Source organism: Myodes glareolus, chromosome 4, assembly GCF_982192425.1.
Source record: "Myodes glareolus chromosome 4, mMyoGla1.1, whole genome shotgun sequence".
In the NCBI taxonomy this organism is placed as follows: domain Eukaryota; kingdom Metazoa; phylum Chordata; class Mammalia; order Rodentia; family Cricetidae; genus Myodes; species Myodes glareolus.
Window position 1 is genome coordinate 48,960,031 of NC_142029.1, and position 26,888 is coordinate 48,986,918.

A 26,888-nucleotide genomic window follows, 5' to 3' on the forward strand; every position below is an offset into this window, starting at 1 on the left:
CCTGACTGAGTAAAAATACAGTACACTACTGGGGCCAGAGATCATCAGGAAAAGAACTGTGTTCAATCCCCAGAACGCATATACAAGGTGCAAGAAGCAACTGCTCTTAAAAAGTTGCCCTCTGTCATCCACATGTACAATGTGTCAAGTTCTCCCTGCCTCACAAAAACTCTACTGCGATTGAAAACAATTACAGGCATTGGAATACAGGGAAAACCAGAAACAAAAACCCACTACCCTTATCATCTTGCATGGAGCAAATAAACAGGTAGGTTTATTCCCCCACTTTGTGCTATGGATTGAACCTAAGACCTCAATAGGTAATCAAGAGTGAACATCTCCCACCCCACAAGCAAATCTTTAAACATCTAATCAAATGCAGATCAAGGGACCATGAATACACACTGCTTCAACACCTACTCTCACTCAATCTCTTCCCTGTACTCCTCTAGATCTTGCCATCTGAACAATTCCCAATATTCTGTCTAAATCACTCTGGCATCTCAATTAAAGATGGCACTGTTGCCCTTTACCTTCCAATATCTCAATGAACTGCATTTTATGCTGATTTAAGCTCATTTCTCACAGAAACTCCTTATATGAACAATCACTAACTGAAAGCAATTTTCACACAACTAAAAATGCCCCCAAACTGCTCAAAAATTTCCAAGAATCTGAGTAACAGAAGGTACTATCATGTGTTGTCCATATCTAGTCTTTTAGATAGGATTCAAGATAACAATTTTCTACCACTAGTAGTTTATTTACTCCACATCCAAGTAAGCTTTCCATTCCATAAAGAATAACGATCTCCTGAGAAACCAGTATCTAATCACAAATATACAATGTGCCAAGTTTTGATAATGCAGTCACGCAATCTCTTGAAATTTAAAGAAAAAATTTATTGAAGATCTGAAAAACAACTCCTACAAGATTGACTTTTCCATAAAACTGTAGCTACACGATGCATTGCGTCTATCATGTTAAAACGTGCATTAGACACAAATACAAAAACCATGAAACAAGCCACCATTCTTTAACAATTAAGCAAAGATAAAATGCCTAAGGAACAACATGGATGACTTGCAAAGGATGGGCTCTTTAAGCACCATTAAAAAAAAAGAGAGAGCACAGATGGATGAGTGTTCAGTTATATACACTGAAGTGAACCTTTGGCACTAGGAATCAGAGCATTTTGTCATAGAGCATTAACACATATAAAAGTGCGTAGTGTCAAAGGAACAGAACCACCAGCATTCAAAAGCAGCTTTATCAACTAGGCAATAAAACACTCTACAGCATGTCCCTCTGCTGTCCATCACTGAATACACTGGTAGAAACTTTGAAATGAAAAAAGAAAGGAAAAAGGGGCAATGCCTCCTTTTATTTTCTCTGTTTAAAATCAAACAGAAAACAAACATCAATTCTGTTATACACTAACGCGTCTTCAAAGTACATCATTTGTACAAGAGAAGGACTAAGAACCAAACTGTTTACAGAGATCCAAGCACGAGTGGGAGAGGGCACGCCCCTCACACAGCTTTCCGATGGTACTCAGGAGGAGCCACTTCATAATCACTGGCACTGAACAAGGTTGCAGAATTCTTCGCCAGATACCTAGAAAAGGAAAACGTTAACTCACTGTAAAAATGGTAAAAAATTATATTGATACTAACTATATAGTGACACATAGATCACTGACCACATGACTGCAATTCAAACCAGTTAGATAACAGACAAAGATGCATTAGTGACAAGTTACTCTCTTCTAAACAAGGAACAACATAGGGGAATCTGCAAACAGCTATCCTATTATATAGCAGCACTACCCTTAAAACAATAATACTTGTTTTCTTTAGCTTTTTCAAGACTGTTCAATTCCATACATGGAAGTCTATAAACACATTTCAAGCCCAAACCTGAAATAAAGGGATGTGAAATAGGAGTGCATTTCTGTATTATCAAAGAAATTGGAGTCTGGAGAAAATATTTACCACTGTCAAAAAAAGGGCTATAAATAATAAACTCTAACCTTTTCCAATATCAAGTCCAAGAAGTAATCCACAATAACTATAACCAATATTATGAAAATTCCAGTCTTCTTCAAATTAAAATGTTGTTCTCCAAATAACACCACCTGCCACTACAGCTGATTTCTTCTTCAATTCAGTGTTAAACAGTAACTATTTTCAAAAGCTGCTTGAAGGTTTTAAGTTCTTCCCTATTATAATGCCATCCAACATTATAAGCTAGATCTGCCTCTTCCCATTTCTTCAATCTCTTAAACTCAACTGTGACAAAAAATGTTTACTGTTAACTTATATTTGTATTATATCATTTGACATTATTTGAGACAGGTCTCAATATATAGCTCAGTCTGGCCTCAAACTTTAAAAATAATTCTTCAAACTCAATTTTGACAGGTCTAAAACATCAGCCCAATATTAACATTACTGCTATTTCTCATTATTTATCCCCTTAACAGTTTATCTTTCTACTCTCTAATACATGTGACTGTAAATCTACGAAATTAACCTACGGTGTTTTCACTGTCTTAATAGCTTGGAGATTTAACCACTCCATCATTTCCCATACATCACCTACATGGCTACTCTCCATCATCTGTAATTCCCATATAAGCTATTTATATTGTTCTAGTGCCTTACTGACATCTGTAAAAATAAACTACTTATTTTTAGTAACTATCGTGCCAATATTTCTTTTCATACATTAATTTTAAGTAACCATTCCAACTGTATGATTTCAAGTAAACTTACTTGAGGAAATCATGTAGATAGTTCAGTAATAAAGCAAGGCTTTTCTCATCTAGAGGTGTATAGGCCAACATTGCTCCAATTCGCACTATGTAACAAAAGAATTGAGTTAAAATTATATTCAAAGGCAGCACTGTAACCATACATGTTAACTATGTAAGTAAATGAGCTATCACAGATTTCATGTGTAAGCATAGGTGTATGTGTGCGTGTCCATGTGTATCCTATAAGCTAAGGACAGCAAGAAATACATCTTTCCTCAAGTGCCACCCACTGGACTGGGGTTCACCAATTAAGTCAGGGAAGTCAGTGAGAATCCAAGACATCTATCTCCCCAAAGTGTCCACACTACAATACCCAGCTTTTTTTATGTGTGTGTGTGTATGTGTGTGTGTGTGGCGGGGTTCCCTCACACTTGGATTTTATGCATTGAGCTCCAATCTTGCTAATAATTTATCAAAATTCTTTTTCAAAAAAAATCTGCTATTTAAACTTTTTAAAATAAAATTTTAAAGAAAAATTAAAATTGAAAGCTATGTTTTATTATGTTACCTCTCAGTCATTTAGTAAAGATCAAAAAGATCAAATTATTAATGGCCTAAAAAGGAGGGGGGGGAATAAAGCCATGTTTCTTAAAGTCTTCTTACCAAATAATCTCAGTAAGTGTGGCGCTCCATACACCTGGGACATGGGTGCATCAGGATGATCTGCAAGAATTTCTGCATACTGTGGTCTCTCAAATTTGTAGAGCAGCTGAGTACCCAGCATTACATTGAAGTACTCCTTTATCCCTGCTACAACCTCATTGACGGCATACTCCCTGATAAAAGAACAAAAGCATTACTTTCAAAATATTTCCTTTCAGGAGAGGATGTAAATAGTAAGGAACTATAGCTAAGACATTTTTGGTGTAGGAATTCCTTCTGTTTGTGTGTTGCTTTCATTGGTTAATGAATAAAGAAACTGCCTTGGCCAGTTAATAGGGCAGAAGTTAGGTAGGTGGAGAAGACAGAACTGTATTCTGGGAGGAAGAAAGCAGAGTCAGATATGACATGGATCCGCAGTCAGAGGTAGATGTGCTGAAACTTTTCTGGTAGGTCACGACCTCGTGGTGATACACAGATTGATAGACTATTATGTAAGAGCCAATAAGAAGTTAGAGCTAATGGCCAAGCAGTGTTTAAATTAATACAGTTTCTGTGTGGTTATTTCGGGTATAACCTAGCCAGGCGCCCAGGACAAACAAGGGGCCTCACTTCATGCAACACATTTTAAACTAGTAAAACCAATTTCAAATTTCTGTAAAAAAGAACTTGGAAAACTACAGTCCTGCCAAAATAAGAAGGTATTTATGCTTTCAAAGTAGCAAAAACTTTAATGATTGTGTAAGTACCTACAGTATAGTTTCAATTATACCTAAACAGCACATAAGTACTTTGCGCATAGTCAAAGGGTTCTTACTTATTATCTGTATTTCCTCGAGATTTCTTATAATTTGCATAATCCTCCAAAATGGAATCCACATTCTTCTTAGCAGGAAGATAAAAAAGCTAGGAGAAAATAAATGTGAACACAATGTTTATTTAAAAAAATTACATTCCTTCCCACAATGTGAAGCAGAAAAGTAGGTGAAGCACCTTTCTAGGTGCTAAGATCACAAATACTATGCAGGGAGATAAACTTGCATAATCCAACCAAATAACTTCAAATTCCAATTATGTCTATGAAATCCCAAATCTCTTGAACCTTTAGCAACCACTACTGTTCTCATCCCCATCGCTCCTACTACACCTGCCATTTGTCAATCTGGATTTAGGTGTAACCCAACTCTTTGTAACATTCACGTCTTTCTAGATTCCTGTATTCCCTATGTTGTGAAAGCAGTTTCTTGAACTTTCAGCAGGGGAGAGAGAGACTCCTTAAGATTAAGCAAGTAAACAAACAGGACTCGGAAAGCTGACCACAAGTCCTTCCTAGCAGTTAAAATGGAGCTTCAGGAACATAGCTTTTACATGCAGCTTTTCTGAGTCATGGTTTGATGCGGAATTCCCCTCTGCATGTTGTGACTATGTTTTATGGCCATTAATAAAGAACATACTCTCGGCCTTTGACAGGGCAGAATAGACTTAGGCAGGAAAGCTAAACGAATGCAGGGAAAAAGAAGGCAGATTTAGAGAGACACAGGAGACAAGATGCTCGGAACTGTACTGGTAAACCACAAGCCAAGTTGTAAAACACAAAATAATGTAAAATGGATTAATTTAAGATGAAGAATTAGTCAACAAGAAGTCTAAGCTAATAGACCAAGAAGTATTGTAATTAATACAGTTTCTATGTGATTTTTTTGGGTCTGGGTGGCAAGGAATGAACAAGTAGTCCCCACCTACAATGGCTCATTTAAAAGTGGGCTTTTCAAGCTGGGCAATGGTGGCACATGCCTTTAATCCCAGCACTGAGGAGGCAGAGGCAGGCAGGCAGGCCTCTGTGTGTTCGAGGCCAGCCTGGTCTACAAGAGCTAGGACAGGCTCCAAAGCCACAGTGAAACCCTGTCTCAGGGGGGTAAAAAAAGGAAAAAAAGACTGGGCTTGGCATACCTACTTTTTAATTGCTAACACTACCGTACACAACCCATCATTCATGCTCTATAAACCCCAAAACTTCACTGGTTTGTCAAGCTGGCCAGCTGCTGGCATCCGTTCTATCTAACATGGTCAATGTGCATTCCCTTGAGGAGAAAATTATACAATACCCTACAAATGGATAACTAAACCTAGAACCTTATTTTACATTCAGGATCAATTGCCAGTAAAGCTATATACTTTCTAATATACTCTATTATCAGAACATGTATAAATAAATGCTCCATTGTCAGCAACAGCAACACTAAGATTAAAAATGCATGTCTCTCCTATTAGCTTTCTAGAAGAGTCCTGCTCCTGCAACCTCTGACTTTCTTAATCATCATAAACTATTATAGAGTTTTAAGGAATTGGAGATGGCTCAGCAATTAAGAGCATTAGGGGACCTAGGTTCAATTCCCAGCACCCTACATGGTGTCTAACCATCAGGAACTCCAGTTCCAGGAGATCCATTGCCCTCTTCTGACCTCCACAGGCACTGCACACAGGCCACACCAGGCAGACATACAGAGGCAAAAAAAAAAAAATTTTTCATAAAATTATATTAAAATATTTCAATCATAAAACTTCAAGTATTTGTTGGATGGTGCACACCTGTAACCCCACAGGTGGGTGGAAGAGGCAGGTGGATCTCAGTGAGGTCGAGGCCAACCTGGTCTACAAAGTGAATTCAAAGATAGCCAGGGTTGTTAAACAGAGAAACCCTGTCTCAAAAAGAAACAAAAAACAACCCCTCCCAGCAAAAAACCTTCAAGTTTTTGTTTTTTGTTTTTTTTGCCATATACACATAACTACAACTCATGTCGTTCTCAAGTTACCTGCTTTTGTCTGGTGATCAAGTCCCAGTCATCAACAAGCCATGGTTTCAGCTCTTCCGGAATCTTTACTTTAACTTCCACTCTGTTCATGAATGTTTCTTCCTAAAATAGAAAAAGGAGGGTATTACAAACTTTCCTTGCTTAATTAACTTCTGTTGACCTTCAGACACCAGGTGTACACCAATTCCTTGAGGTAGTCACTCAGAAAGAAGGAACTGTCACTGAAAAAACCAATATATGAAATCATAAAGCCAGCAGAATAGAATGTATTGAGTCATAATGGCCCTGCCTGCATTTTCTCCTCTTATGAAAACTGAAGTATCCTGAACTCATACAACTTTACAGCATCTTCACATTTACTGTTGATTACCAAATGATTACTGCAAAACATGGCTTTTTTTTTCCTTTTCTTACTAATCTCAGTCTCTCCCTCTCCCCTCCCTCTCTCCCTTTCCATGGTCTTACAACGCAGCTCTGGCAGTCCTGCAACTTACTACATAGACCAAGTTGACCTCAAACAGAAAGATCTGCCTTTCTCTGCCTCCCAAGGGCTGGGATTAAAGGCATGCACTATCATGTACAACTAACATGGATACCTTTAAAGACACTTTTTAGTTACTTCTAGACCAGGACCAGCCTATGTACTTTGGTAGCATATTTCAGTAACCCCAGCAATTCCAATCTGAGGCATGAGGCTCTGAAGTCCCAAAGCTAGCCAAAACCATACAGCAAGATCCTGTCTCAAACATAGGGGAAGGGAAAGTAAAGGAGAAGGATCATCAGTTTTTAGACCAAGCTGACAGAAAAAAAAATAAAATAAAGAAAACTCACATTTTCAACTGTAGGATCTACCCGGGCTCTCTTCTTCCTAGGAGGCTGAGGTGTCTCGCTGGTACTGCCACCATCTCCATTTCCAGGCGCTACAAAATGTGTATGGGAGGTAGGGGTGGTGTATGGGAGGTAGGGGTGAAATTGGTTAACTAAAATTTTTCCTGGTAAAGATTATCTTAAGTTCTCACTTTCCCCATTACAGATGTTTCATAAATCCAAGCTAAAGAATGTTTCTACCAAAAAACTTATCACATCATTTCAGAAGCATTTAGTAATGTCATGTATTTAAAATGCTATGTTACTAGGAAAATCATTAAGTCTAAATTAAAGCAAATGGGTGAAAAAAACATCTTAAGACGAGGCCGAATGATCAGAATCACTGTCCTTATCTATATACACAACACTGCTGACAGACAGTTATTTGAGGTCAATAAACCACATATTTATTAAATGTCAGTTTAAACCAGTGAGCTCACAAGCTCACTGTTATAAGAATAGATCAATTAAAATTTATACTCTTACTTTTCTGCTTATTCTTCTTTGTTTTCCTATGAAGAGAAGAAAACAAAAATTATTCCTAGAAAAACTGTTCCCATTCTTACAGTAAATAAATTCAGAGAAAATGTCCACCAAAATCTTCAATGCCTATATTTTATGTTTGCTTCCCAAAATATTTACCTTGATTTTACTATTATTATTATTATTATTATTATTATTATTATTATTATTATTATTATTATTATTATTACTGAGACAAGATCTCATTATGGAGTTCTGGCTGTCTTGGAACTCACTATGTAAAACAAGCTTTCCTCGAACTCAGAAATCCATCTGGCTTCTGTAGGAACCTGCACTTTGAAACACACACCCAACACATACACATCAGCTTAAAAATTATAAAACTTTAACAACAAAAAAGGCTGGGTGTGGTGGTGCATACCTTTAATCCCAACACTGGGGAAGCAGAGGCAGGCAGATCTTATAAGTGTGAAATTCGTCTTTAAAAAACAAACAAAATATCTGGCCAACCTAAGTTTTCCTTTACTTCAAAAGGTTGAAGCTTTATAATTGGAAAGACCTGGGAGATAGTATTTCCAAGTCCCATTAAATCAAAAACTTTACTTGCACACGAATGTCAATGATTCACAGGAACCAAAAGAAACCCGATCTTATACTTTAGACACAAGATCTGTGCCACAAAATGATAATTAAAGCCACAATTGATCAAAACTTTTAAAACTACTCATTCTTCCAATGACTCCTCCTAGTAAGGATTCCTGAACGGTCTTCTTCTATTATACATCCAAGTTAGCTCCTCAAAGTGTACAGTAGGATTCATAAAATAAATTGCTGGTGTTCTGCCTGTATTTTAATTCTAAAACTACATATAGTCAAAATATCAACAGCTAAAAATTCTATTTTAGGGGACTGGAGAGTTGTCTGTTATTAAGAACACTAGCTGCTTTTCCCAGAGGATCTGGGTTCTAAAGTCAGCTCCCACATGATGGCTAACATCTGTTAATTCCAACTCTAGGAAATCCCTTCTGACCTTTATGGGTGCCAGGCATCCAACCATGTGATACACAGACATAAATGCAGGCAAAACACTCAAACACACGCATAAAAAAATGAATCCTTTAAAACAATAAAAAAAGGTTTAAAAAAAAAAGAACCTAGGAGGGAAGTAAGTAGGAGGATAGGAGAACTCAAAATTTAATGGAAACCCACTACATTTTAATAGAGTTAAAATATAAGCTTAAAAAAAGGCTAGGCATGCTGGTGTACCCCCTTCAATCCCAGCACTCAGGAAGCAAATGCAGGCAGATCTCTGTGAATTTGAGGCCAGCCTAATCTACATATTGAATTTCAGTACAACCAGATTTATATAGTAAGACTCTGCCTCAAAAAAACCAAACCAAAATGTATTTGAAAGAGAGTGTTCTACCCTGCATGGATGAACACTACTGTTTCCAAATATGTGCTGGAGTACAACAGTGATGACTGTTAGAGTAATAGTTATTTTCTGATTGGATTTGAAGACTGTTCAATAGGAGAAAATTCATGCCTGGTCATTGTAAACCTGGTCAAAAGCCCATGCAAGCGAGTCTAAGGGAGTCAGAGATTCTATAAAGAAGTCTATTATTTTTTTTTTGCTAAATGGCTGTTACCAAACTACCTTGTAGATATTTCTACTCAAAGATTAGTGCTGCTCTCAACCTTGGCCAGAGAAGCTCCTTCTGCAGACTTATAACTTAGCAAAGTGCTCAGAACACTTGACTATGAATGCTCATCCGTAACTGGGATATCTGTATCGTTCCACCTTCCTCCACCACTCAATTTCAGGGAACAGAGCATAAGAGGGTATAAGAATAAGTATAAAGCAGGAGGACAGGGAAAGAGTGATTTCTTCTGTGACATGCTGTCTTCTGGACATAACATAACTGTTGCACTCAAACTCACATTAGCTGGAGTTACTTGCACAAGTCAACATTCTACCATGGACAGAAGTAGAACTCATGAGGAGCTATTATTGGTAATTTATGGGTGCTGGGGAAAAGCAAGTCATTTTTCTTTAATGGTATATATGCTACCTACGGCTGATGCGCCAGTGAACGGCCCTACCTACACCTATGAACATAAAACTAGCAGTAACTACACTCATTAGTTTTAAAAGGGACATGTACATGACAAGAGCCCTCTTGGAAAGGGGGGTGGATAGATCAAATACATTATACACATGTATGAAATCTCTAGTCCAGAGCACTATAATAGCAACTCCTTTCAGAAGTCTCCTTCCTGATATAAGGAAATGTTTTTCCTACTTCTTAAAAAAGCCTTGGTTATGAGGCAGCGGTGGTGACACACACTTTTAATCCCAGCACTTGGGAAGCAGAGATAAGTGGATCTCAGTGAGTTTGAGACCAGTCTGGTCCTCAAAGCACCTTCTAAGACAGTCAGGTCTGATACACAGAGAAACTCTATCTCAAAAAAACAAAAACAGAACAACAAATAAACAAAGGCCTTGGTTACTTACCCTTCAAATAAAAGTTATAACCTATATTTTTATATTATTAATCTTTAAGACCATGTATAAGGTCATTATTTCTACAGCCACTTTCAGGTACATAACCTTTTAGAGATACAATCTGAGTAAATGACTTTAAAACTATGGGCTAGCTGCCAAGAAGCCTTACAACCCAGAGTTTACAAACTATACTTTTCCCCCTTTATTCTCATTTTATATTTAGCACTACTGAAAGTAACCTTTGCCAAAATAATTATCTCAAAATGTGACTCCCTGACAATTCAAAACTACTTTTCTAACCCGTATCTGTACACACGTGTAACTTCAAACACGAGGACTGAAAAAGCAATTATTGTTGCTGAAGTGCACACTAAATCTATTTTAACGTTTCACATATTTTAGTGCAAGGGAGGAGGCTAAGGAAAATCAAGTAACTAATGTGCATTTTAAATTACTTTTACAACCTGATACCCATTAGAAACAAAGTATGTATCATGATCAATTGTAAATTTGAATTACATTTATAAGGCAGTATGTAATATTTAAACAAAGAACATCTTACACTTCAACATTTTTCTGCTGCAGACCAGATGTCTTCTTTCCTGGAGCAGCCCCTCTCATCTTGCCCTCGGCATACTGTTCCCTTCAAAAACAATGTCAGAAAGTAATGAGAAACAGCAAACTGTGCCTGCTTGATTCCATTTATAATCTGTATTTAAACTGAATTTTCCAGTCAGGCATAATAATGGCACACATCTTTAATTCCAGCACTTTGGAGACAGAAGCAGGTGGATCCCTGTGAGTTAGGAGCCAGCAAGGGCTTATACACTGAGACCCTGACTCAGAAAAATTTAAAAAGCTTATCTGAGGGATAGAAAGATAGCTCAGCTGTTAAGAGAACTGGCTGTTCTTCCAGAGGTTCTGAGTTCAATTCCCAGCAATTATATGGTGGATCACAACCATCTGTAATGAGAGCTGGTGCCCTCTTTACATGCAGGCAGAAAACTGTATATATATAAGAAATAAATCTTTGGGGCTGGAGAGATGGCTCAGTGGTTTAAGAGCATTGCCTGCTCTTCCAAAGGTCCTGAGTTCAATTCCCAGCATCCACACGGTGGCTCACAACCATCTGTAATGAGGTCTGGTGCCCTCTTCTGGCCTGAAGACATATACACAGACAGAATATTGTACACATGATAAATAAATAAATATTTAAAAAAAAGAAGAAATAAATCTTTAAAAAAAAACACACACACACAAATTATCTGTTAGTGTAAGTGGGCCTCCAGAGTGTTCCAAAATATCCATGTTGTACATATTCATTCTATTATAAACTAAGAGCTTAAAATGAGTAAGACACACAGAAAGCCTGAAATTGGGGCTGGAGAGATTAAAGAGCACTGACTGCTCTTAAAGAGTACTGGGTCCAATTCTCGGCACCCACATGGCTGCTCACAACCATAAATCAGGTCTGGGAAAGATGGCTTAGGGGGTGTACTTCTTGCTCTTGCAGAAGACCTGGGTTTGATTCCCAGCAGCCGCACAATGGCCCACAACCATCCGTTAACTCCAGGATAACTTACTCCCTCTTCAGGGCTCCTCACAAATCAAGTACACATGTGATACATGTATATGTAATATATTACACACATAAAATACACACACATAAAAGGCAAAACACTCATACATAAAAAATAAAACCAAAAATAATACTTAAAAGTCTACAGAAATCAAAAGATTGAAGAAACTAAACAGAGCCAGAATGCTAGCCCAGGAGGTAAAAGGTAGGTGTTACCAAGCCCATCTGGACCCCACATGATAGAACTGACCCCAACCTCCACAATCTCGTCATGGCATACCCATGCCCACGTAAATAACAGAGGCAAATTAGCATATAGTCTCAGAAATTGAAAATTCCAGTGTTATGCCTGGTTTGGGAATTCACTAACAGTCCCAAAGTTTTCTTTAAATTTGACTCCATGTAATTAGTTTTAATTTTTAAAATATTTTAGTTGTAAAATTCAAATGTAATAACTACCTTATAAATAATTTTTCTGGGTCCTTTTCCCACAATCTATTTTCAGAATGAATATAGTGGGAATGCCTCTTCCTTTTCGATTCCCCATCAGTTAACTATGCCTCCCATAGCCTCCAAGAAGATGTTAAACAAGGTATTAATGAGTTTGCCCCTACAATTTCAAAACTTTGTTTTTCAGAATTAATTTTTTTTGTTTGTTTTGGTTTGGTTTTTCAAGACAGGGTTTTTCTGTAGCTTTGGAGTCTGTCCTGGAATTCGCTCTGTAGACCAGGTTGGTCTCGAACTCACAGAGACCTGCCTGCTTCTGCCTCCCAAGAGCTGGGATTAAAGGCGTAAAACTTTGTTTTTCTACTAAGTTCTAAAGACAGACTCAGAAATAACAGGATATTACTTTTACCCAGAAAATATGTAGTTATTTGAAATCAAGCTTTAACACAGGAACTAACAAGTATCAAGAATCATTTTACTAAAAGTAGAGGGAGGTGCCAACAAACATGATCTAATTCTGCTCATTCCATGTCTAAAAATGTCAAAATTTATTTCTCAAAACAAACTTACTGATTGGCCTTTTGAAGCTCTCGCTGTTTTTGCAAATTGGTGTCCACATATTTGAGCACTCTGCTTTCTGGAACCCATTCATCCCAACTGAAAAAGACAAGTTAAAACAACACTGAAATACATTTTAAATATAGTTTAGGCTCTCTTCCATTAACTTTTAAAGATCTAAACAGCAAAACTTTGGAATTCTCTTGAAATAACGTGTTTTAATTTTGTTTTTTTAACGTCTATTTGTATATGTATGTGTACAAGTGTATGTTATAGAATGCGTGTGAGGTTGTCAGAAAACAACTTTTGGGATTCAGTTCTTTCACTGTATAGGTCTTAGAACTACAACTTGATGTTTCACCCTTGGAGGCAAGTACTCTTTACCCACTGAACCACCTTGTCAACCCTAGGGTTTTGTTTTGCTTTTAACTTTTTAAAAAATGAATTTCAAGTTGGCCTCAGTATCCCAAATTCTGTAACCACAGGCATGCACGAACTTTTTTTATTTTTCTGAAATAATCTGATAAGCTGGCAATGCAAATCTATTCCCAACTAAAAGAAAAATCTAAGCACAGTGTGTTCTAGTAAGAAGCAGCATTCCGAATATAAACTATGTATATGGATTATTCAAATCATTTGTTAATGGTCTAAAAATAAGTCACTAAGTTCCATAGCTCATAAATGCTAAAAGTGCACCAGGAGCACACGACAGTCTACCAATACTTACCACCTAGGTGACTAGACTAAGTTTGTACATTAAAGGCTTACAATGTTTTTTTTTTTCAGATAACTCATTGTTCACATTTATCTACTAAAGGTAAGCATTCCAATTTCCTAGGTAATTAAAGGCTGTCTAAAATCTCAGGTATATGGTTTCTCACAAAACAAGCTTTTTATTGATGATGTATATGGGAAAACAAAACTTTCTTGTGGAATGTTGAGCTTTTTGAGCAAACTAACTTTTGAATAAAATTAAGTCTTTTCTCCTGCTGATGGAGCTCCATTAGTGACACAATTGGGTGTATTCTTGAGGCAATCTTTTACTTAATGATTTCCCACCTCTGACCTCTTATAGAGTATAGCCAAAAGAAAAATTAATAAATAAAACATTCCTCAACATGATTTCCTAAAGAAAACTTTAAAACATGCATTTACCTAGAGGTCAGGAGGGGGTGGTGTACTGAGGGAGCTCCTTCAGGAACAGGAAAAAGGGCTACAATATCCTCACGTGTCTTCAAAGATTTTTCAGAGCGCCTGGGCCTCACAGCACTTCTGATACAGACAGCATAGTACAAAGTAATCTCAGTAACTATGTGCAGAATTTAGCTTAAGCTTTATCAAGATTCATTTACAAATGGAATAGTCTAATGTCTGTGTCAACAAATTCCAGTAAGATTTTTGAAATTTAAAAATATCTTAGTATCTACTGTGATTTTTGAAAGTGTATTTAAACAAATGTCTAAAGAGAAATCCAGTTTGAAATTGGAATTTTGTTGTACCGGTGTATTTAGAAAGTGTCCTACAGTAGAGCACAGTGGTGCACACCTTTAATCCCAGCACTCTAAAGGTAGAAGCACGTAGATCTGAGTTCCAGGCCTGCATGGTCTACATACCAAGCTCCAGACCAGCCAGGGATACATAGGAAGAAAAACATTGTCTCTAAATAAGTATCCTACAGATTGCCTTTTCTTTTGGGGTGTGTCGGGAGGAATGGGGAGTACTGGAGACCAAGAGAGGGCTCCATACATGCTGGGCAAGAGAGCTCTACCATCGAAACTACATCCCTATCCATGAAGCTCCTTAAAAAAAAAATTAAAAAATTAAAAAAATAAAAAAAAATCCATATCCCTATACTTCTAAAATCAAAAGGTGCCTTTAACTGCTTTAAACCCTCAGAAATTCCCTCCCCTTCAGATACAAACCACATCCAAATCAGCACACCGAACAATAACCAATTACCAAATGACTCCAACAGTTTATTAGCAAAGAGCTGAAAAATCCTTGCTGAAACTGAGAAAAACAAAATGGACAACCATCTTTGCTCTGAGGAATTTCTCTACTAGTAAACTAATAACTGAGAACTGCTAGAATTTTTAAGTATACATCAAGCGTGTAACTTTCAGCATTTTTCAAAGTAGTTGTGACTAATCCCCAAAGTCAAATTCACAGGCAAAATAGAACACACATAATATACTTGACAGGCATTTTAAAAACACCCCTCTCAAATGGTTTTAGGTTTCTCTACAGCTAGACGTGGTGGCACAAGCCTGTAATCTCAGCATTTAGGAGGTCAAAAGATTACTGCAACTTCCAGGATAGGCAAAACTACAAAACAAGACCCAGTTTCAGGAAAGGAAAATGAAAACTCATTTCTAAATACTTCCTAAAGGCTAACATGGGCATGTTTAGCAAGTCAACTCTATAAGACACCTATGATATCTTAATTTTCCTTATAAAAACCTACAATGTCACTGGGCGGTGGTGGCACAAGCCTTTAATCCCAGCACTTGAGAAGCAGAGGCAGGCGGATCTCTGAGTTGGAGGCTAGCCTGGTCTACAAGAGCTAATTCCAGGATAGACCACAAAGCTACGAAAAACCCTACCTCAAAATAAATAAACAAAATAAAACCTGTAATGTCTACTACTATCACCACTCCCCTATTTTCCCAAGAAAACAAGATTTAAATAAAACTATACCACTTGTTTCTGTCATTAAGTACAATCCAACAAAGGAAAAACTACTTTTTGAAAAAGTAAAACCAGAAAACCTGAGGGTTTGATTTTCATAATTTATGGCAATCTACAAAAATAGAAACCTAACATACAAATATTGACCTATACAGATCCATATTTTACACAAAATATCTAATACACAAGAAGACCGAAGCATAAAAGCCGTACGCACAGCTATTGAAGTAAATCCTAAGTTAAAGTGTGCTAGGGAAGGGGGAGTAGGTTACTCCATGAATGTTGTGTGTTCCTTTCATAGTCTATATGGACTTTTAACTTTCCCACCCCCAATATGTATAAAGAAGACATACTGCTTCCTGTAGGAAAGTGTCTCTGAAACATTTTATCTGGACATTAGCAAAATATCAACATGTAAAATATAAACCTCATAAATTAAAGATGAAATCCAGTTTTCAGTTCTTTTTTTTAAACATAGATACTGTAGAAACCATAGCATAAAAGTCTGCTTTCTAGATCCTACAACCAACTTAGAATCAAAATTTATTACTTCTTACTCTTTTTTTGAGACAAGTTCTCATCACTACGTAGTTCTGGCTGGCCTGGTAGTGACCAGTCTGACTCTGCCCGAGTGTTGAAATTAAAGATATGCGCCAGCACAACTAGCTTCCAATTTCTTAATACAAGACTGGGTTAATTCCCAAATATTGACAGCACCTACTGATCATTATTAAAAATACTTTATTCAGTTATCAGAATATGCTTTCATGTATTGAACTGTGGACTTTCTACAATTATACTAAAGGAATAGTTACAAGTTTGGTATTTTTCACCTAAATTTGTTTCTGTTTGTAACAAACTGAATTAACTGGCTAGTCTTTTGGATATTTCGAAGAATTATATAATATAAAGTTAGAACAAAATTATGGGGTTAGCAAACTTAACAGAAGAAAAAGAAAACCCTCCCTCTACATCAAGAGTACCCATATCACAGTCTGGTACTTCTTTAAAGAAAAAGAAAACCCTCCCTCTACATCAAGAGTACCCATATCACAGTCTGGTACTTCTTTAAAGTACCGGACTCTGGGTCAAGTGAAACAAAGTATTAAGCATTAAAAGGGATCAAAAAGTAATTCCTAAATGGCTAACCCTTTGCAACGACATTCCTGAAGTATAAAAGATCAATAATAAAAATGATTAAAAACTTCTCCTGGTAAGCCGGGTATGATGGCACAGGCCTTTAATCCCCGCACTTGGAAGGCAGAGGCAGGTGGATCTCTTTGAGTTTGAGGCCAGTCCAGTCTACTAAACAGTCAAGGCAAGGCTACACAGAGAAACCCTGTCTCGAAAAAACAAAACAAATTCCCCTATTAAAAATAATAAACAATGCAATAACAGACAACAAAAAGGCTTAAATAATTTATTGGTGCTGTTATGTTTGGGTCTCAAAGAAAACACTACTGAGAAAGCTCCAATGACCACTAGAAAATTAAATTCTAGAATTTTCTATGCTAAGCCACATGAAACTACTTAGTTAACATGTTTCAGAATTTCACAAAATGGATTTATAAACTGTCATTTGTAAAACATATTTTCTTCCTTTCTCCTGTTCTATAACTAGTTTTGAGTTTAACTGCTTGAATAAGAACTATTAAGTCATTTGGTCTGTGCTCAGGCCAAAAATATTCAGGCCATCCTAAAACATGCCATAAAAAAGTATACTGACCAACCACTCATAATTCAACTAGAATAGTTGGTCAAATGTAACCACTGGACACTACAAAATAACTTAAGAAAAATTCTCAAACATATAATCCCAAGTACATATAATCTGGTCGAGTTCTCCCTAGTATAGCTTCATCACACTGAAGATGACTCACTCTTGCTTCAATATATACGTTATAACAGTAGACAAAATGCTTTTAAAGATCTAATACTCACTTTTTGTTCCAACCACTGTAATGGATAAAGTATTTCACTTGTTTGTCCTTTATGGCAACCTTTACACACTGAAATAAAAAAGACAAAGTCTTTGGTATACACACAATCTTATCAAATTTGCATTTTAAAGACAGATGTGCTTTTTAATTATTTATTACTATAAAACTTTAATTAGAAAACTTTCAAGGACTGAGAGTTGTTGGTCAGTTTGATTCTATAACTCTAGTGCTGAGAATCCTTTTCAATATAGTTACAAAACTGCAATTTAAAAATAAACACAAAGCTGACAAATAGCATTGAAAAGAGGTCACTATAAATCAACAATCTAGGTCTGCTACCCAAGGTCAAGAAATGAAAGCTATTCTTAGAGTTTTTTAAACTCCAGGTAAGAACTACATTTATTTCAAAAATACAATCTCATTGGTCTATGAAAAAAAGACAGCATGCTGATTTTTTTTTATTAGGTTTAAGAGTATTCTTAGCTGGGCGATGGTGGCACACACCTTTAATCCCACCACAGAGAGGCAGAGGCAGGCTGATCTCTGAGTTTGAGGCCAGCCTGGTCTACAAGAGCTAGTTCTAGGACAGTCTCCAAAGCTACAGAGATAACCTGTCTTGAAAAACAAAACAAACAACAACAACAACAACAAAAAGCATTCTTAAAAGTAACCAAACAAGGGGCTGGAGAGATGGCTCATCGGTTAAGAGCATTGCCTGCTCTTCCAAAGGTCCTGAGTTCAATTCCCAGCAACCACATGGTGGCTCACAACCATCTGTAATGAAGCCTGGTGTCCTCTTCTGGCCTGCAGACAGAATACTGTATACATAATAAACAAATAAATAAATATTTTTTTAAAAAAAGTAACCAAACAAAAATTATTAGAGAAAAGTCCCCATGACAAGTAAAAGACTTTTTGATCTGACTTTTTTGATTTCACTGGTTAACCAAACAATAATTTACTCTAATCATTATTTAAGAAATTGTTCACCAGAACCTGATAGAAATTTACACAGAAATCACTTTTAATCATTATGCTTTATATACATGTGTATATTGTGTATGAGTGTGTGTTGCTCTTTTGCTGGTTTTCTGTAATAGGTACTGAACCACTAGTACTCAAATATGGAAAGTACTTCCACTGGGCTTTGTCCCCTGCCTTGTTTACCACTTTGTGAGACAGGGTTTCACTAGGGCCATCCCTGAACTCTGTATCTCAAGTAATCCTGTCTTAATTTCCCAACTAGCCTGCCTGGTTCATAGGCCTGTGTCACCCAATATACGGTGTTTCTTTTTTTCTTGGTGGGAGTAGCACTGAGATTTGAGTTCACGGCTTTAATTACGGTAGGCAAGTATTCTACCATGTAACTAGCCAGCAGCCTTTGTGTTCGATTCTTAAATGCCTGTCCAGGCACGTTTTTTAGTTCTAGCACTGAGGAAGTAGAGGTCGATTCCATCTCTGTGAGTTTAAGACCACCCTAGCATCTGTCTCAAAATAAACATTTTCAAAAATAAAAAATGTCTATACTCCCAGTCCTCAAGCAGTCAGAATAAGATTTGGAGACTAGACTAGCTATGGACTGAAGCTAAGGACAATCTGAGCTCTACAGCAAGATCCTGTCTCAAAAAGTAAAGGGCTAGGGATGTAGTTTACTGATAAAGCACTTCTCTAGCAAACAAAAGGCCCCCATTTTGAGCCACAGCAGTGTCAAAGAGGATGGGGCAACTTTTAATTTTCTGTGCTGAGCTGGATATATCTCAGTGATAGGGAACATAGCTAGAGTGTTTAAATCCCTGGGTTGAGCACCAGAATGATACCCCAAACTCAATTCTGCCAAAAGTCATTAGAAATAAAATAATAAAAATAATTTTAGACTATAAAGTAGACTGTCCAGGCATGGGGATGTTGTAACTGCAGTGGTAGCTCTCTTCCAAACATTTGTATGCAAAGCCCTGTGTTAAATCCTAAAAAATTAAATATTTTTAATTAAAATAAATATATTCTGTTGTTATTGCTGGCTAGTTTTTTTTTCTTCCTTTTGGTTTTTTTTTGTTGTTGTTGTTGTTGTTTGGTGACAGAGTTTCTGCATATAGTCATGGCTGTCCTGGAACTCGCTCTATAGACCAGGCTGGCCTCAAACTCAGAGATCCACCTGCCTATGCCTACTAACTGCTAGGATTAAAGGTAGCACCACCAGGCATCTAAATTTAAAGTCAATTTTTATATAACAGGAGCACATAATGAAACAAGGAAAAAAAAGCCTTGTTCACTCAAGGTTCAAATTTTACCATTCAAATTAATAACAGTTAAATGTATATGACAACCAGAGCATGGTGGTGGGTCACATCTGTGTGATACCTCAGCATAAAAGGGTAAGGCAGGCTTACTGTTAGTTCAAAGCCAGCCTGAGCTAGTAAGAACTCTAGTCTCAAAACCACAAAGAGAAACAAAGATACACAGAGAGAGAGAGAGAAGTTAAATATCAACTATTAAAGCTGAGGAAAAGTCTCAGTGGATAACAGTGCTTGCCATGCAAGCAGGACAACTCATGACCCCAGAATCCATATGATACTGGTGCTCCTACAATGAGATGGAGGGTGAAGAAAAGAATCCCAGGAAATCTGAAGGTAGATAGAAGAGACTGTGTCTGAGGGACATCAAGAAGAGACTGGCACTCAAGGTTGTCCATCTCAATGCTCACGAGGTTTTACACATCTACATGCCTAAATGCTTGCCAAGTATACACCGCGTAGCTCTGGTGCTGTTTTCCACTGAGGTATTAACCATAAAATGCTATTTGTTACAACCAACCAACCTTCATCTATCACTTTAATGCTATTTCCAACCAATAGGTCTTTACTGAGTTAGTTTAGAAAGGGAGAAGAATAACAATATCTGAACTTTCTCCATCCACCAGCAAGCAAGCAGTAACAAACTCAAAATGAGAAAGATTTATGAACCTATGCAAAAATGAAATCTTTACATATCCAGTAATAAAGTAATATAATTTGATATTAAAAAGTCAAATCTAGCTAACATTTTGGCTACCTTCTCAAAAGAAAGCAGGTTCCATACCTTTGCTTCATAGAGAAGGGGCCCATGAAAGCACAGTACTCGCTCGCCTGTAAAAAGGGGAGAGGAAAAGGGTCAGGTTAATTTTGAGTCATTTGTCATACTGAAAGATGTGACTCCAAGAGCCACTACACTTGATTATAAAAGTCCCAGCAAAATCAGGTAAAACTATTCATGAATGCTTCAGAACAAACTTTACCATATCTTTAGTATACAGGGTCAACAAAGTCCAAACTTAAATTTCTGTTAAAATTATCAAATCACCTATGGGGTAATGTTTGGCTAGTTCTAATCTGGAAATCGAATTATTTATTCATTTATTTATTTGGGTTTTTTGAGACAGGGTTTCTCTGTAGCTTTGGAGCCTGTCCTGGAACTAGCTCTTGTAGACCAGGCTGGCCTCAACCTCACCGACATCTGCTTACCTCAAATTCCAAGTGCTGGGATTAAAGGTGTGCACCACTACCTGGGAATAGAATTTTTCAAATGTTTTCTCTAAGTTTAGTCACTTGACTGATTTCTGCTTCCTTTTACTGAGTACTACACATTAAAACTCCTGATCAAATACATAAGATGAATTTTTTCTAAGTTATCCTACCTATGTTTGCTCATTCCTCACTATTCTGGAAGCTAGGCTATTTCAATGAACAAAAAAACAGAACAATCCTAGCCCTGGGAATTTACTCCCAATGTTGACTCTACCATTGGCACTTGCAAATCCAAATAAAATCTAGGTATAGAGTTAAGACTTGAAGACATCTGTGCTTATCAAACAAATTGGGCAGTGATTTCTGGACTCTTGACTTCACATAATGATAGTGAAAGTTTATCACACACATTAGTTTCAGTCCACTTACTTTCAACACATTCCAAGGTGACTGACGTATTCAACAGGGTCAGTTATGTGTTTATAAAATTGTATTTAATAGTCCTATGCTGAAAAAAATGTTTTTAAAATATATGTATGTATGTATGTATGTATGTATGTGGACTGGAAAGATGGCTCAGAGATTAAGAGCACTGCCTGCTCTTCCAAAGGTCCTGAATTCAATTCCCAGAAATCACATGGTCACTCACAACATCTGTAATGAGATCTTTTCTTAAATATATATGTATGTGTACATATAGTATATATGTATATATACATAAATTATAAGCCTGGCATGGTGGCACACATCTTTAATCCCAGTATTCTTGAGTTCAAGGCCAATACATCTACAGAGGCCAGTCAAAGCTATATGGTGAGACCCTTTCTCTCTCGTGTGCCAAGCATTTCATACTAATAAGGGACACATAGGTAAGTAAATGTTTATATCCTTTTCTGTACTTATACTGTACTTTTTTCTTAAGCAGCTAAGAGAGCCAGCTACTTGGGAGGGTTCACAGAGAAAGGAGGATCCAGACAGCAGAAGCAATCATGCAAAAGTGTAGTAATATATATACAGTTCAATACCCATGGAATGAACAAGTAGAAGGGAAACAGTGCTGATTCTATGTCCACCTCCTGGGATTTCAGGTTTACTACCATTTCCAATGAGCCCAAGGCTTTGTGCATGCTATAGCACTTTTCCAACTGAGCTACATACATCCTTATCTCTGGAGTGCTTTTTGAAATTATTATTACTTCTGAACTTCAACAGAGACCTCCATTGTTAGACTTACAAAGTAAGATCCAGCAATCCTTAACATCAAGGTATTCCTAAAAACTCTTACTTTACTCAACTGTTAAAAGCATTACTAGACCTATGCCAGCCTTGAATAAAGATGGAAAATTGACCTGACTGTCCAGTGGTAAAATCCAAATAAATGGGTAAAACATTCTGCTATTAAACAGAAGCAGTAAAATCAGATCTGTGATTACTAATTTCACTCCAAGTACCTTTTAAGCGAATCTGAAATAATAAACCTTTTTAAAAATTGGCTGCTTCAGCTAAAAACTATACGGCTCTATGAATCCAAATATATGCATATATTTATGTAAAGATATAGCTGAAAAACTGCACTAAAGTAAGGCTCTTTGACTCAAAAAAATGAATGCATTTAGGTGGTGTACATCAGGCTAACAAGTGAACAGAAAAATTCAATAACGGACAAATTCTAACTGCACAGTTCTCCATCCTTAGATCCACTCTAGTCTCAAGCTACAATGATCCTGCCCTGGGCTGTCTTCTTACTAGCTTGCTGTTAAATGGCCCTCCATGAGACAGATATAGTTCCATTCCCAGCACCCCCACACAGCGGTTCACAACTCCAGTTTCTGACAATCCAAGGCCTCTGGCTTCTGAGGGTACCAGGCCCATACATAGTACATGCATGCAAGACACTCATACACATAAAACAAAGTGAGCGCACACGTGTGTGCACGCGTGTGCACACATACACACAATGGATAATCACCTTCCACTATCACAATTCTATCCAGATTTCAAAATAATATCAACACTAAATATTTTCCTTCCCAGATGTTCTTCTCTGAATTTTTATTACTTATCGTGGGGCAGGGAGTAGTTATATGCACACAAGACACTGTACATGTGGAGGTCTTAAGACAACTTGTGGGAGACAGTTCTCTATCTCCATCATGTGGGCCCCAGGAATCACAGTCAAGATGGGAGCCGGGAGGTGGTAAGGCAACCCTTTAATCCCAGCACTCATGAGGCAGAGGCAGGCGGATCCCTGTGAATTCAAGACAGAGGGAGTTCCAAGGAAAGTTCCAAAGCTACAGAGAAACCGTCTCGAAAAAACCAAAAATAGAACAGTCAAGGTGGGGACTGAATATCTTATATAGTCTTTTATACATAATTTTAAAAAGATGGTTATATATTTTAGCTTGTATTTTTTTTCTGGACAGTGTCATCCTCCTCTCTATAATGTTGGAATTTTAGGTGTGTGTCACAACCAGTTACACCTGGAAACTGCAGCTGAAATGTAATGATAAAGGCAGGGATTTACAAAGCTTTCATAACCCAAGTCTTTGTTCCTACTCTTCTCCAATTACACCAACACCTCTTTCTGGTTTGCTTTTATTCACCTCCTTACTTTATCAACTTCTCCTTTAGCCCTGGCTGTCTTGGAACACTCTAAGTAGACAAGTAAAACCTCGAACTCGGAGATCTGACCGCCTCTGCCTCCAGAGTGCTTGGACTAACGGTGTTCCTTTTAAAAATGCAAAAAGTCCTCGTGTTTGCCTCAGGAAGCACTGAGCGACAAAGCTACGTCTCCAGCCCTCTAGATATTAAGGGAACTTACAAGATACGGTAAACAAGATTTAGCTGATGTACACTGAAGACAAGCAGGAGGAACAAATAATAGCCAGGGGTACATACCAAGACTTGCCTCAAAAACAACAACAAAAAACTTTCTAGAAAACACCTAGCAAAACAACGAAGGATCACAATTTCTCAAAGCGGGAGAAAAGTACTAAGAGTCCTCATCAAAAACCCTTGGAATACCTACCGTTAAGTTGTTGTTTTGTTTTGTCTTTTTAATGTCTAGCACCTCAATGGTTAAACAACCTTAAAACAACAGTAATGCAGGCGTCTGGGCTGGGAATGTACGTAACAAGCCCAAACGGCCATGGCAATAAAAGGTTTAAAACGTTCCTCTTTATGCTGACACTTTTACTTCCTTTAGTGCACTATTAAACACCTCGGTAATTGAGTTACGAGAACTGAGTAACAGCTTCCCCCTGAAAGGACCGTTAACAGCAACACTGTTCTCGATCAAAGCCAACTAATAAACATTAGCTTTCAAATCGCCATTAATAGACTACTACTGCAATCAGTCAAGCAACTTGTGGGTTTAAAAACGACGACGAGGCGAAGGACCTCTAACCGGACATTCCTGAGAGGTAACGAAAATTGTTTTCCCGAGCAACCGCGCAGGAGAGCACCCAAGACTCCGGCGCTCCGCTCCAGACACAGCAAAACGATGCCTTCAGGGCACAGCAAGCCTAGCCACACGCGCGGGCGGCTCACGGTTTTTCCGTCCCCACCCATCACTTGGAGGCAAACGCAGGCCTCCGTCGGCGCGAGGTCTCGGTGCCAGGGGGCGCTGCATCTGCCAGAAGCCGCACCGAGACGCCGGCAGCCATGATGGCGCGGCCATCTTGGCGCGGCCATTTTACAAACGCACTTCTCCCGCCGCGGGGCGCGCAGTCCACTCCCCGTCCTCGAGCGGCAGGGCTCCCCGAAATAGCCGAGATAGCCCCGGGATGGGGGAGTCAAGCAGCCTCGCCCCTCCAGCCCACGGTGGTGCAAGCGGCGCTGGACAGCGCGGCAGCCCGGGGCGGGGAAAGGGGGGAGGGGGCAGACGACGACAACAACACGGGCTGCCGCTGCTCCCCTCCCCCACGCCACATCACTTCCTAACCGTCGCCATGGCTCGCCCGCCGGCCGCCTCCCCACAATAGCCTTCCCGGCTCAGAGACAAACAAACAAGAGCCGAGGTCTGGCCCCGCGCACCGGGCTCCCGCGGCCCTGGCTGTGCCACAAAGCCCGGCCGCCGCCCGCCGCGCCGAGTCCGCCCTCCGCAGTGCGCCTTCCCTTCACAAAGCACAGCCCGCAGTGGCCCCAGGCCGCGAGCCCCGCCGCCCCCGACCCCCCAAACCTCAGCCGCCCCGACTCAGCCTCCCTCCCCGGCGCCGTTAGCTGCCTCGACCCAAAGAGGCACACTCACCCTCCTGGAATTTGGGCTTCGGGTCCTGCTTGGGCGCCATTTATAAGTGATTCGCCGCCTCCTCCTTCTCCCACCACCCCCGACTACCGCCCCCTACTCTCTACCCCACCCAACTTCGCGTCAGGAGCGCCGTCGGGAACAGCCAGCTCTACATCCTGGGCGCGATTTGCCAGCGCCGCCTGACCTCACAGCCCCGCGACCCTCGCCGCCGCCGCCTCAGCCAACGGCTGCCCGCCGCGCACGCAAGCCTGCGCCCGTGCCGCCCCCCGAGGCACGCCGGGATTGGTAGTTCGGCCGCCCAACGGACGCGAAGCCGGGTGGGGGAGGGAAGGCGTCTCCCTTCCCTCCCCCACTCCCCCCCATCCCGCCCCCGCCCGCCCGCCCCAGTCTCCCGAGAATCGTGACCCCCAGAGTATTGTTAAAACCCATATTTGGTTTTCTGTCGGTGAAAAGGAGGAAGAAATAAGTAAATCACTGGCTGGCAATGAAAGGATGGAAAAGTCTCACAGACGGATGCTTATACACAAGATGAGGAGATGAGGGTGTTGAAGTGGCCACAGCATCACCAGCACTCGGCCTAAGGGAGCTTTGGAGGCCAGAGATGAAGCTAGAGGCGAGCAGGAAGGAGTCCGCTCCAGAAGCTTCTGTGTTTAGAAAGCCGTGCGCTGTTTATTGGGTCGGTGCCCATGACCATTTGTAGATTCCAGCTTCTGACTTCTGACTTAGTCCCAAAGAAGGAGGCAAACTGTGATTGATGCTAAAATCAGAGTTCCGTACCTGACCTCTCTGTACCCTTTCTGTCATTTTATTTCTTTGAGGTAGTTTTGAATGTATTCACAATCTGAAAAAAAAAAAAAACCACCTTTTTTTCATGTTGTCCCTCTGTTCAAAAAACTCCTTACTGTACTCTGCTGTGAAGTAACACTATACCCACAGAATTACACAAATTACATACAAAAACTTAAAGCTATTACCTAGGAGATAAGCCCAGAAATTGTCATCCTGATATCTGAAGCCCTTCCACAGTCTGCACCTACCTACCTACCCTGGGAAAGCCTTTGCATCCAAGGCTTTTCCTTTTTAAAACAGTCTCTCTGTATGGACCTGGCTGGCCTGAAACTGGACGCGTAGACTGCGCGGACTGCCCAGCCTTGAACTCACAAGAAGCTACCTGACTCTGATTCCTGAGATTCTGCCTCTAACTTTCTGTTGCTTTTTTTTTTTTTTAACACATGGTTTCTCTGTGTAGCCCTGGCTGCTTTGGAACTAGCTCTGCAGACCACGCTCACCTCAAACTCAGAGTTTTGCCTGTCTCTGCCTCCGTGCTGCTGGCATGCGAGGCATTTGCTGCCACACCCAGCTTCTGAATTTTAAACTACTTTGTGAAAGGCTTTCTCTGGTTGCGTTTCAACCAGCAACTTAGAAAATACCTGTTTTCCCACATTCTTGCCAAACACGGTGTTTCCTCTCTCTGCTCTTAATACAACAGAAGTGTGTCGTGTAAAAGAAGCAAGGTACAAGATTTCCAACAATGGGTTAGAAATGGAGGCAGTGGATGTCCAGGGTAGGCAGAGGGAAATAGATAGAAAAGAGGCACTAAGGTATCTTGAGATGCTAGGAATGTTCTATATTTGATTTTTAGATATTGTATGATAGTGATTATGTGAATTTTTAAGCACATCAAACCGTACACCTTATGTAATGCACTTTATCATACCTATATTACACCTTAATAATAAATTTTAAGTTTGTTTATTATGTGTGCTGCACACGTTGGCCGTCAGAAGACAGCTTGCAAGAGCCAGTTCTCTCCTTTCGTCATGTGGGTTCTGTGAACTCA

At 39.1% G+C, this 26,888-nt stretch overlaps 1 protein-coding gene across 2 annotated transcripts; it reads right to left on the minus strand.

The window, feature by feature from the left end:
• Positions 1 to 881: 881 nt before the first annotated feature.
• On the minus strand, positions 882 to 25,199 carry Morf4l1 (mortality factor 4 like 1). Of its 2 annotated transcripts, XM_087905469.1 has the most exons (13): positions 25,049 to 25,199; positions 20,375 to 20,421; positions 17,301 to 17,368; positions 13,827 to 13,943; positions 12,684 to 12,770; positions 10,650 to 10,730; positions 7,585 to 7,610; positions 7,063 to 7,151; positions 6,232 to 6,333; positions 4,236 to 4,324; positions 3,422 to 3,594; positions 2,778 to 2,862; positions 882 to 1,617 (listed from the first exon to the last, which is right to left on the minus strand). In XM_087905469.1, exons 1-13 carry the CDS (start codon positions 25,086 to 25,088, stop codon positions 1,533 to 1,535), a joined length of 1,089 nt encoding a protein of 362 aa, XP_087761595.1. In that variant the 5' UTR covers positions 25,089 to 25,199; the 3' UTR covers positions 882 to 1,532. The 2 variants fall into 2 exon arrangements, with proteins under 2 accessions (XP_087761595.1, XP_087761596.1); XM_087905470.1 differs by lacking the exon at positions 13,827 to 13,943 and having other exon boundaries at positions 25,049 to 25,196.
• Between the last annotated feature and the right edge of the window lie 1,689 nt (positions 25,200 to 26,888).

Coding starts and splice junctions, on each gene's coding strand:
- Morf4l1 (XM_087905469.1), bottom strand. CDS start 25,088: ATGGCGCCCAAGCAGGACCCGAAGCCCAAATTCCAGGAGG. Junction 17,369..20,374: donor CCCTTCTCTATGAAGCAAAG/GTATGGAACCTG, acceptor TTTTTATTTCAG/TGTGTAAAGGTTGCCATAAA. Junction 4,325..6,231: donor TGATCACCAGACAAAAGCAG/GTAACTTGAGAA, acceptor ATTTTCTCCTAG/CTTTTTTATCTTCCTGCTAA.